We start from the raw sequence: 13,384 nt of genomic DNA, 5'->3' as shown, positions 1-13,384 counted from the left end.
AATCAGAATAATAGGTATGGATGCTTTACTGTGAATCTTTAGGAGCACCAAATACTCAAAGGCTTTGAAGAGGTGTCTGCAAACTAGTTCTTAGACTGAAATTATAACAGCAGAATATACGATATTAACATATAATTTGTCAGATGTGTTCTGACAAATAAAAAATATGAGATTTTTTTTGGGGGGTGGGGTATTATCCTATTGACATTAGTAAGTAGTCTCCAAGACCAAATAACAAATATATAAAGTATTGAAGGTCATAATTTTCTTAGACATAGTTTTCTTGAATTTTTTAATTTTCAAGCTACTCAGAAAAAACAGTAATTTGATATATATTGTAAATATCAGTCAGTGCACTCTTTTGAAAAGCATTTTTTTTAATTACACCAAAGAAAACAATTTCCTTGAACTTTGTAATACTCAGAAGGACAGCTGTAAGTCAGTGTTTGCATTTATTACAAATGAAAGTTACTAGAAGAATGACTTTGTTAAGAAATTGGAAGACACCATCAGCAAGGACATAGGAGCAACAGGACAAAGATATTTCTTCTGAAAGAACAGTGGGTATGACACGGAGAATTTACAGGGAAGCTTTTCTGCCCGCTGTCCCTTCTTTAAAAAGAAAACAAACAAAACTACAATAAAAACCAACCAAAAAAAAAAAAATAGCCCAAACAAAAAAATCAACAAAAAACATAAAACACCCCAAAAACCCAAACAGCAAACAAAACCTACAAATAAAAAAACCCACCACAATCAAAACCCACATTTCTACATTTCTTTTTGCAGTAGCTTTTGAAGGCTACTGGACTGTCTAAAAGGATATCGTCAATGGACATGTCATTAGATATTGTGCCAGACCCATTCAAGAAAATTAGAGAGCAATGTACATCTATGAACTTCCACCTCTGAGTGGACAAAATATCAGCCAGCAGGCTAAGTGGAATGTAGGCACAACTGGAACGATTTGTCTGGGAAAAAGGTTTAGATTAATTATACCTAATGCACCAAAAAAAAAAAAATAAAATAAGGGAATGAAAATAGCCAATACTCACATCCGAGTTAAAGCGAAGCTGGCAAACATTACAGGAAATTACTTGTTTCTTCTTGGGGGGAATGGACACACCAAATGTATGGTTTATGACTGCTTTTTGCACAGGATCCATCTGGAGAACAAACAATAATCAGTTTACAATTCTTCAGGACAATACACAGTACAGAAGAAAAATAAAAAAAATAACACTTTCTGCTGGAAGCTTTTTCTCCTGCTTTGTTTTTGTTTTTGAGATAAACAGGAGGAAATAAAATTTCAGATTTCAGCCCTCATAATAATTAGATTTAACACAGGTTAAGGAATTAGTAGCATGCCAGAGCTTATGAAGAAAAGGCAACTCTATTTTTACTGCCATCCCCAGGCTACTTAACAGTTCATCCCCCAACCCTGCACATCCTCTGTGCTGCAGGGCCCCACTATTGCATCTGAATTGCAAAGAGCCCCCTGGAAGGAAAATATTCTCTCCTTTGTGAGAAGAGGTCCTCTGCAGGCTTCATCAGAAACACCATTTGCTGGGAAAAAAGGTTGCAATCCCCAAACATTTCCTTGTGGAACTGAGTGACATAGCCCATAGGAAGGCTGAAGTTTGAAGGCCCATGCATGGAGTGTTTACAGCAGGAAAGGATACTGAAGTTACCACGCTTCAGAAAACATTTCAACACTGTGAAAAATGTGAGATAAGTGAAGCACTGAACAGGTGAATCCTAAATTTGATGGAACATTTTCAGGAACTGGGAACTGATTACATATTTGCTAAATGCCAGGACTCTTGTCGGTCACCAGTTTAGAATATCCTCAAGATCACAGAGAGCTCTGCTGTTAACACTGCAGGGCTGGAGAATGGCACTGGATGTTATAGAAATAGAGGTCATAACTGCTACTGTGTCGAGGCCTCAATTAGAGCATAATATGTTGATTTTCCTGATGTGGCATGGGTACTGATTAAAATTAATTTCCTGACTCAAAAAGATTCAAACATATTTTTCTAATTAAAATAAAATAGAATATCTGGCCTAATCTCACAGTGGATCCTGCTCTGAGGAGGAGGTTAGACGAGATGACCTCAGAGAAACCTTTTAACCCAAATTATCCTATAAGTATCTGTGCACATGTGCTCCGCCATCCTTATTTGGATTCTGACGGGGACAGGGCAAAAAATGGCAGTCTACGAAGAAAGATAAGTGCTCATTTCCCAACATTGTTCTTTAACCAACTCAGGAGAAAATAGTTCAATCTTTTATAAAGTTATATTTTTCTGAAGCTTGGTTTGGTGATGGGTTTTTTTTATCCTTTACAGTACTGTCTGTAGAAACCAAAACTCACTGTTTAATCTTGGTGGTACACACCACATATTTGATATTAAGCCGACTTACTAATGAAAGAGAGAAAAGCTGGAGTTATTGATTCTTTAGTTAAAGAATTGTAACAGTAATTTAGTTTAGCTGCAACCAGACTTTCTAAACCTGAGGATAAAGACTGTCATTTTCCCTTGGTACACATTCAAGCTTTCAGAAAATCAAAGAGGATTTTCTTTGCATATGTGCACATGCACAAATGCACAAATTCAAGAAAACACATACCACTTCATATTTGCCTAAGAACACATTCTCCAATAATCTACTATCTAACATTAAACACCTACTTAACAATTTTATTGTACTACAGCTACAGATTTCTTGCTACGTTCTTTTTAAACCAAATACATGGTTTTGTAAATGTCATTGCTAATAAATTTTCCAGACAGATGACATTATTTTTACCAGCTTTTGCCATAAAATATTGTATTTCATTGCCATAGGGGTACCATATTAAAACAATTACAAAAGTAAAACCACCTTGTCTAGAATGAACTACTGAATTATTAAATGATACAGTGCTGTTACAATGAATGTGATAAAAGCCTAAAAAACCAAATATCCTTATTTCCAGTTTTCTCTATTTCTAGAACATATAGTCCGAAATTTAAAAGCTTGAAACACAACAAAAAAAAATTCCATTTCTTGCCTGTACCATTTATTGCATCACCCTGAATAATATACTGCAATTATACACGCAGATTAAAGTTTCTCAAGCATCCTTTTTATAATAGATATGCCAGTCAATATATATTATTAAATTTATAATCTATATGAAAATATTGCTGTATCTTTAGAGAATAGTTTGGCTTTGCTTGGTTTGTTTTTTTTCTTAAATAGAAGGTATGTTCCATTTTACAATTTAATTGCTAATTGTTAAATCAGATAATCTAGAACAAAAGAGTAATGCTGAAAAGTACCTCAACCATTTGAAGTATCTGAAATTGGTGAAAAGAAATAGCAAAAATACCCACTAGGGTCTGCAGTCCAGTTTGAAAAAAGGGGGAAAAAGAAGCAGTGATCAATGATTCCTCTGTGCATTCCAGATAACAATCCACAGCACTTGTGTTAGGCAATGCAGTTCAAAACCATACAATGCAGACTATATATAAAGTCCCAGTTTCAAACAGATAGCAGCACAAGGGCAAAATCTACGCAAATAATACAGCTCATGCTGCCCCCAGAAAGTACCACTCAGGATCCCCAGGGGAACGGTTAATGATCCTTCCCAAACTGGAGCCCCACATGTAGTCTGGCCATGATTAGAATTCAAGAAGTGCAGCATTAACAATTTATAGGTTTTAAATATATCAGAGACTGGGGTGGATTACAGCATGATGGAAAAATAAAACAGTATCTCTCTGTTAGAAGGTTAATGCTGCAGGGTAAACTGATCTCGGATCACTACACAAAATTATCCTCTTCATTGCAGAGAGGGAGGGAAGGAGTAGGAAACAGGGAGAGCAATTTTTTGAGGTACACATTAGGAAATGATGCAGTATACTTTGCCCAGTGGGGAGCACCAGTATTTAAAAACCAGTTCTATCTAAGAAAATAATAACAGAACCTAACAGCTATCACAAATGCAAATAAAAATCTGCACGACACTGTTTACGCTACAGGAGAAATTAATAAAGCAATTCACAATGCTCTGGTAGCCATAACTAAGTTTAACAACCTCTAGTCTTGTTCTCCGATTTAGATTTCTTCAGTAAAAAGTTAAATTTAAAAATGCCTTTCCAACAAAGTTGAAGATACTATCTTTTTGCAACAAGTCTCCTTAAAACTACCCAAACTACTGAAGTGAGCAAGGATTAACAGAATCCGGACAGGTTTCAGCAGTAATCTACCACTACTTGTAAACATGAGAAATACTTTACGACCACTGAGACTGGCGACAATTAGTTTCAAAGCACCTTAACACAAATGTTGCAACAGACAACCCAAAAGCGTAGAACTGCTAAACATTAATGAAGCTGATCATTTTATCCCCTTAAACAATTGTACGGAGTTCTTGAGAACAGAAGCAGCACAAACATACACCGCATTGCCCCCAGTTATTTTCATAAGGTTCACATATTTTTTCCCCAACAATTTTCCAAAGCTACAAGTTTTCTGTGTATGTGGAAAATCCTTGTAACTTTCTCTTGCATAGTCACCCCTTGAACAGATGTAAATCGCTTTCACTCTGCATTAGAACTCAATGCCTGCAGTCTGCTGCATCAAGAAACAATTATTTCAGCTTAAAAGTAGTCCTACACAACTCAATTTTACAAGGCATGTACCACATCCCAAGTTATCTCTGCGTTGTTCAGTCATTCTGTGCACAGAAACCGTTCCATTCCTTTGGGCATTCTTGTTGCCCTTCCTAATTCTTCCTTCCACAATTTAACAAATTCAATCAAATATTTTGAAGACATATACAGGAACCATATACAACACTCAAGGCGGAGCAGTACTGAACTCTGAGCTGATATTTTCATGGAATCAGTACTATAAACTCCTAAGCGTTAATGGCCATTTCAAAGCATGTTACTTTCTACGTGAAGTTTCATGAAATTTTCCTTGTGTGTGCATGACTTTACATTTATTTAGATGGAATTTCACCAACCAAGCTTCTGTCTTTTTAAGATCTTTCACAATGTTTTGTCTTTCTCTGTCCTCACTACCTTGGAAAGCTTCACCATTAGCAACCCTCCTCAACTCACTTACTTCACAAGGGTTTTCTGAAAAGCCTTTTGGTAAATATTTCAATTAAAACATCCTTATTCACATGTTTAGTGACCCCTACAAATAGGTTTGTAAAAAAGGATTTATCTTTAAAAAGGAATTATGATGACACTTTACACTTTACAGTATGAGGTGTCCACTTATACTATTCTTATTGAGGTTTCTATTACTTTGCCTGGCAAAAATATGCCACCCAAAAGCTTACATTTTCCATAATGTAATAAGAGACATCAAAGTAGGCATATGAAGAAGAAGAAAAAACCACAACAATCCTCTTTCAGTGTAACTGGAGTTCTGGTTATTTTAAAAGATCTTTTTACCCACAGCAGACAGCACAAACACCAATTTGTAAGCCTTGGACATAAATTGCACTAATCCTGTCAAGAGGTAAGCTGCTGCAAACAGAAAGGTATGTATCATTTCTAAACTTTTTGTTTAAATGAGGTGACACTACATCGCAAGAAAAGCTGCTTTTTTGTGATGTTGGGAATCCAGAATATTTTTATAAGTTTTTGCTCAGTTGCAAACTCCGATTTAAAAGTTGAGATAAACCCAGATGCTTATCTGAGATGAAGCTTTATGTGCTTGCCTAGCATTCAGGACTAAATTGCTAGTTACGCATTTTATGTAGTGATAGTGCACTCATTTACATTTGCCATTTTTAACTAATGAACTGATTTCTAAGGTTTCATTCTCTTACTGTATGCTTAGCTACTGAAGCATGCTAAGCAAGTATCATACATGCTATTCCTACTGCTCCAACAAAAATCTACACCCAAAAGCTCTGTCTTCTTATAACAACAGAATTACCTTAAATCTGAGTGAGGTTTAATATTGTGACTGGGAATTTATACCCTCAGTTCAGTTACCTCTCATCATGATGCAACTTTTAGGTTAAAGGCAGAGTTGTCTGTTAGACAAGTATTTATAAATAGAACACTGGTAAGTGGGTATAAGAGATTTAATGGAGTATCACTTAACCACTGGGCATTAAGGATTTTAGGAAAAAAAACACCAAACCAACAACCAAAACCAAAAAAAAACAAGAGTATTCCTACAGCATACTGTGTTGTTTTACTCTGATAAAATTTTAAACTATATGTGGAACAAACTGATACTAGAATCCAGTATTTCCCTCTAGCAATCAAAGGAAGAAAACAGTGGAACATATAAATTACCAGTGCAGGAGCAGCATCTAAATTTCTAAATTAAGTTTTGTGTTTTTTTTAAACCATTGGATCCCACTTTTTTGTGTGCCGTTATTGTTATTACCGAATCATAGAATAGTTAGGATTGGAAAGGACCTTAAGATCAACTATTTCCAACCCCCCTGCCATGGGCAGGGACACCTCACTCTAGACCATGTCGCCCAAGGCTCTGTGCAACCTGGCCTTGAACACTGCCAGGGATGGAGCATTTAACACTTCTTTGGGCAACCTGTTCCAGTGTCTCACCACCCTCACATTAAAGAATTCTTCCTTATATCTAACCTGATCTTCTTCTTATTATTATTTAAGAGGGCAAACAGCACAAATATCCTGTAGATCAGACCTTTTCAACATCCTAATAGATCACAAGGTCTCCATGAACTCCCCTGTGCTGGAGCTCTGGTTGTCAGGAAAGCCAAGCTCACTGCCACTGTGAGAAAGACTATATGATGAAACTTACTGTAAATTCTGCCATACATACACAGCCTTCTACCATAAATGTACGTATCATTATGACTAAAAGAGTGACAAAACTGAATACACATACTCAGCAAAGAACATATTTAAAACGCCTAGCACAAAATCAGAAGCATTAACAGTGTGATGTGGCACTTGGTACACTTGGCCAATGCAAACTAACAAGACCTGTTCTCTCCACTTCTGCGCTGCTTTTGCCTCAACAGGGAACATATTTCTCAATTGGCTAATGCTAAGGGTAATTTACTGTTCAAATCAATGCTATACTGTTACACATTTCCTTGCTTATTTTGCATCACCAGGAACATTTGGGTCAGCTCTACCAATGGAGCTCTACCTGAAAGGAGGTCATAGCAAGGTACATGGTTGGTCTCTTTTCACAGGTAACAAATGACAGGACAAGAGGAAATAGCCTCAAGTTGTGCAAGAGGAGGTTTAGATTGGGTATCAGGAAGAATTTAGTCACTGAAAGGGTTGTAAAGCATTGGAACAGGCTGCCCAGGGAAGTGGCTGAGTCAGCATCCCTGGAGGTATTTAAAAGATGTGTAGATGCAAACCTAAGGAACGTGCTTTAGTGGTGGGCTTGGTTGACTTAATTATCTTAAGGGTCTTTTCCACCTAAATGATCCTATGTTGTGCAACTTCCTTTCCTTGTAGGAATGCCTCCAGTTCTGCCTGTATATCGGCCCTCCTTGACTCGCACAGAGCATGTTCCCACAGGGATGTATTTATCTACAGTGAGCCTGCAGTTATCCAACCACCACTTCCCCATACCTCTATCTATGATATTTACAACATTTTTGAGTTTGAAATAAACAGGAAGATATAAATGGCCTGGAGCTCAACCGAGCCTGGAGAGGGCTTCTTCCAAATGCCCAGCAGCTGATTCAGAGAACTGTGAGAATGTTTAATTAGAACAGAAAGAATAATTGATTTACAACATTATAGGGTTTTTTAATATAATCCTGTGGTCTATCCAAGGGTTGCTTCAACTACATTTTGTTTTTTAACAGGCTCCCTTAATGTATTTACACATAGCACATTTGCATAGAGCATAAAATCTGGTTCTCATTGAAATCAAACCCAACCACACTTGGAGTCCATGATTTTGTTTTTTTTTTTCAATTCTGAATAGATGTCTTTCCCCAGGTGCAAAAAGACAAGTCATCAACTAAGAAAGCATTCACACCACAGGGACTAATATCTCCCTTCCCTTTCACGTGCCTCCCAAAAAATAATAACAACATTGTACTCTGAAGGCAAATCTCTCTGAATGCAACTTCTCACTGCCTTTGTCTCTCCCCCTCTTGACCAATTTGGCAGCAAGTTCTAGCTGTGGTACCTGTGACCTTCACACACTACTACTAGTCAGTGAAATCAGCCTTTAAAACAAAACAAAAATCTTGCTGTAATTCACTTGCTAACACGTCAGATGCTACAGCTACCCATGAAGAGCTGTTGAAATAACAGAGAGTACTTGAAAAATAAAATACAAAAAAGGAAAGACAGTTTTGGAGTTCATAATTCATTTTTAGTACAAGACAACTAAAAGGGCACTCAGATATCTTTAATACTTTTATACTTTTATATATTTTACAGTTTTATATCTTTATAGAGATGAAACATTAATAAATACAACTTTCAAATTTTCCTTTTAGAAATTTAGGCTCAGCTAATCTTATTTTTGTGAATTCCATATTATTTTTGTTAACAGCTGCAGGGCTGGAGTGCTGGACTTGGGAGACTGATTTTACGTCTCTGGCCACTAGCAGTTAGACTTCTCTCCCTGCTTTTTTATGTCCAGTCCCATGGCATAATGCAGAGCCATTTGGTGTGCTACCCCCTTGGATGTTCCCCTTTTAAAGTAGAACTTTACAGCTTGCATGGTAAAATGAAAAAGGGGATGATTTCTCTCTGCATGCCTGTATTCACAATCACACAGAATACAAGTGATGCCTGCAGCAATTTACAGATTTGTTTTCGGCCAGGAGGAACCATTATACCTGATTTCCCCAAAAATTCATGAAACAATTTTGTTCACTGGAGAATTTTGCTCCCTCCTATTATGAAATTCAATAGTTTTGTGGTCAACCAGAACCTACATTTTTTTGGGGAAAAAAACCCCTCAACAGCTTGATTGAAATGTTCCAACTAAGTTAATTTACATCACTGGAGAAGCAATACTTACTGTGTCTATTACAAACCACTCAATGTAGTTGTGCTTCTCTATTAGAGGTCACCCTAACCACAACTATCCGAGTGTGTATCCACTTGTACAACTGCAATCAGATTAGCTCATAACCCCAGCCAGCAACTAAGCCCCACATAGCCACTTGCTCGATTTCCCCACCACTCCCAGTGACACAGGGGAGAGAATCAAAAGAGTAACAGGAGAAAATTGATAGGTTGAGATAAAGACAGGTTCATAGGTAAATACAAGTAAAGCAGGAGGAATTCATTCACTACTTCCCCATCTCCAGGGCAGCCATTTCCAGCCATCTCCAGGAAAGCAGGGCTCCATCATGCCTAAACATTACTTGGGAAGACAAACACCATCGCTCCGAACACCTTCCCTTTGTTCTTCTTCCTCCAGCTTTATATGCTAAGAACAATACCATATGATATGGAACATCCCTTTGGTCAGCTGTCCCAGCTGTGTCCCCTCCCAGCTTCTTGTGCACCCCCAGCCTACTAGCTGTGGGGTGGTGTGAGAAGCAAAAAAGGCCTTGACTCTGTGTAAGCACTGCTTAGCAGTAATGAAAACACTCCTGTGTTATCAACACTGCTTCCAGTGCAAACGCAAAACACAGTCCCATACTAGCTGTTATGAAGAAAATTAACTCTATCCCATCCAAAACCAGCACACCTTCTCTTCAACAAACCAAGTAACTTCCTTTGGCTTTTCACTATAAAAGTCTTGATTCATTTGGTAGATTTTCTCTGACTCTTTTTCAGATTGTAGATATGCCATCGATTTTTAATATGCCATTGAAGCGTAGTTACTAAAAGGTAGAACAATATGCTCAAATATATTTTCTCTTTACCTACTTAATTACATCTTTTTTTTTTTTAACAAGAAATGCATTACCCTTCCTGCCTCAGCATCGACTTGGGAAGTGCAGCCCTAAATCTTTACTGATATGCCCATTTATCCATCTTTTGTGCTAGCACAAATAATTTCACCATCACATGTCTTTCTCTATCTTAGGATGTGTTCTGACCCAGCCTGGGAGAGGGAGCTGAGAGGTGGCTGAAACAGCACCAAACTGAGAATTGTATGTTGAAGCAAAGACCATTGTCAGTAGGGATTTCACTTCGAAAGTCTAATTTGCAAGACTTTGCTCAGGAGGACAAGGATGAATCCAGTCTTCTCAGTAGAATTTTTGTTTCTTTCAAAATCAGTCCAAAATCGCAGTTTAGACCAAGGTAAACAAAAGGAAAAAACAAGCTACACTGTTCAACTGAAATAAAACCAGGGGTTTTCTAATCTTTTGCTCTTCCCTGGTTTAAATCAAGAAACTCTGATATTAATATAAATAAATAAGGTAAATGACTGTGATCTGTCCCCACCACTTTCCTCTCCTGCGTTATGTGCTATGATTAAGCACACAGATCAAAAGAGAATTGAGAAAACAGCTTTTAATTCTTTTTTACTATATTTTTTTTGGTACCGGGAATAGTCCTGCCCCTCCCTTCACTTCATCCATGGATATATATATTGCATGCTAAAAATAATTTCTGGTTTAGAAAATTGAGATTTTTGAAAGTGAAATAATCAGAAAGCTGCTGAAAATGTTTTGGGGTAAAAGAGAATTCCCCCCCAAAGCAAATGGAGAACGAAGAAAAAAGCAAGTATCTGAAGTTCAATGCTATTTTTATACCACGGTGAATCTGCCTTAAATAATCATCAGCTTCTTTTTTAATCCATCCAGTTTACTCCTCTACCATAGTGCAAGACTTTGTTATCTGTAAGACAAACTTTCAGGATCATGACAGGCCAAAACTGAGAAAAAGAACAAAGTGCAACCCCAATGGTTAAACAAGAACTAAGGAATATGACAGCTTCCCTTCCCTTTGTGGCTATGCTGGCTCACAAGTTTAACTGCACATGAATCACTTCACCTGAGTCTTACATTATTCATCTATAAAATAATAAAAATATAAAAATATATTTTATATTAAAATATTTTCAACTTCAAGAAAGGCTGAACACGTTCTAAATAACATGTTTACAATACTTAAAAATCATGTGATGGAAGACGCTGTATAACTGCTATTTGTTATTAAGGCTGTTATTCAGAACAAGGGGCTGTGCTCAGCTAAATGAAAAAAACTAGCAAAAATATCTTGCTCCAGAGCAAGCAAAAAATAAAACATACCACAGTTTGAGACCTGCTGAAAATCAAATCAACAGCATACTGTGAAAGCAAAGCTATTCTCATTACACTACCTGTTACCATCTGACAGTAAAATAACACGAACAGGTAAAATAATTTGAAAAATTACCTTTCAGTAGAATCCTGCCAAAAGACTCAAGCCTAGGAGTTTGTAGTCAGAAAAACAACTTAAGTAACACGTGAGATAAACAAGATCACTGATTTTTGTTTTCATCTTTGAGATGATTCTTAGATATGACTCTTCTTCAGGATCTGCTCTAAGTTTTGCTGAGTTTCCTTGCTCCCAACCTACTCCAGAACACCAACAACACAAAGATGAATGATGTCCCATTAAGTAGGTTTGACTTTCCTTTACAGTTCTGAACTGTGCAAAGGAGAGGTCAGGGACAAATTAACAGCCTTGGTTAATTCTGTGAACAGGAAAGAAAAAAAGACACAAGCAGCCTAGTCTGCTGAAATGAATTTATATCATTTTTTTTCACATAATGGAAAACAATCGAGATATATTTACATTTGAATATAAACATAGTAAATGTCTGAAAATAAATGAAAAGCAAATCAGAACTGAGAATTACATAAGTATGCTAGTGGACAGCTATCATCTACTCCTCATAGTAAGGAATAATAGATTTTCTGCGTCTAAAAATCAATATTGATGTTTCCGGTTAATTTTTTTTTTTAATCAGTATCACACGCTACACAGCCTTTGATTATAAAGCACTGCAGTCTTTAAACAGTTTTTGTAATTAAACGTGTACTGAAACTTAATGCAGCATCAAAGTCTGTTGTGGGGTTTCTTTGTTGTTGTTGAGTTTTAGTGTGATGGGTTTTTTGTGGTTGTTTTTGGTTTGTTTTTGGGTTTGCTGTTTTTTCTTTTCCTTTAAATATAAGTAGATGAGACACAAAGCAACACAGAAACCTGTCTCTTCTAATAGATACAGAAGCAGGAAATGTGATCCTTTTCCCTAGTGTTAATTTAGGGAATCAGCTGAAGTTTGTGGTATCTCATTGTGAAAACTGGCAGATTAAATACAGAGACCAGTTTGAAAAGCACAGATCTTCAAATCAGCCTTGCTCTGGTAGTTGAAATGAGCTGTTCATTGCTTCTACCTGTCTATCATTGTTTTTCCGGTATGCTAACCAAAGATACATTTCACACTACAACTTTAAATTGTTATACAGTACTTTTAAATTTTCATAAAATTGCCTGTATCTAGATTAGATCTGTATCAGCAGGTCGAGGGAGGTGATTCACCCCATCTGCTCTTGTGAGACTCTCCCTCAGAGTACTGTGTTTTGCTCTGGGACCCACAACACAAGAGGGGTGGGAACCTGTTTGAGACAGAAGGTAGATTAAACTAGGTATTAGTAAAAAATTCTTCACTAAGAGGGTGGTGAGACATTGGAACAGGCTGCCCAGAGAAGCTGTGGCTGCCCCATTCCTGCAGCGTTCAAGGTCAGGCTGGATGTGGCTTTGAGCAACCTGGTCTAGTGGAAGGTGTCCCTGTGCATGGTAGGAGGGGTTGGAACCTAGGAGGGGTTGGAACCACATGATCTTCAAGGTCCCTTCCAACTCTAACCATTCTATGATTCTATTATTCTATGATTAAAAGACCACTAGCTATAGCCACGTTCAGAAAGAAATTCACAAACAAGAAATCTTCACAAATAAGAATTAATTCATAACTTGGTCTTATAATTTATTAATTAATAACATTTCAGTAATTCTTATTTTTTGATGGAACAGTTGGATGATGTTCTAAGGAAGGGCAGGGAAGTCCGCCATGTACAGCCAAGATATTGCAAAAGCAACCACTTCTGTATTCAACAAACACATGGAGAATTAGATTTCTCTACACATGTTCTGGAACTTTGCTTAGGAGAAAACATACACTTAGAAACTAGCAAAACCTTTATAAGCACAGTGATGCAAAACATGTGCCTTGTTTGTCTTAAACTACAAGCGGTTGCTTGCTTTGAGGGGAGATGCTTTCCTCCCAGTCTGTTTGCAAAACATCTGTCAGCAGTCTAACGCCTAAAATATTTATGGCTCCCTTTAACCAGCTTCCTTGTGTCATAAGCTACTACTAACTTGACAAGAAAGGAATTCAATGAAGATAAACAATTCTTAGTTTTTCCTATGCTGACCAGTAAAAGACGTAA

General features: G+C 37.1%; 1 protein-coding gene across 10 annotated transcripts in view; it reads right to left on the bottom strand.

Moving 5' to 3' along the window:
• Window positions 1–13,384, bottom strand: part of ZNF385B (zinc finger protein 385B) — a 177,025-nt gene that overhangs the window by 37,003 nt on the left and 126,638 nt on the right. For all 10 annotated transcript variants that reach the window (XM_062640699.1, XM_062640689.1, XM_062640693.1 and 7 more), the window contains one exon: window positions 1,056–1,166. In XM_062640699.1, coding sequence (XP_062496683.1) covers window positions 1,056–1,166 — 111 coding nt within the window. The remainder of the gene's footprint in view (window positions 1–1,055; window positions 1,167–13,384) is intronic.

The sequence above is a fragment of the Pezoporus occidentalis genome, unplaced genomic scaffold (genome assembly GCF_034315485.1).
Source record: "Pezoporus occidentalis ecotype Australia unplaced genomic scaffold, CSIRO_AGI_Poc_V1 ctg66, whole genome shotgun sequence".
Classification (NCBI taxonomy): domain Eukaryota; kingdom Metazoa; phylum Chordata; class Aves; order Psittaciformes; family Psittacidae; genus Pezoporus; species Pezoporus occidentalis.
The sequence above is the reverse complement of the archived record's forward strand: the minus strand, read 5'-3'. Positions and strand labels throughout refer to the sequence as shown.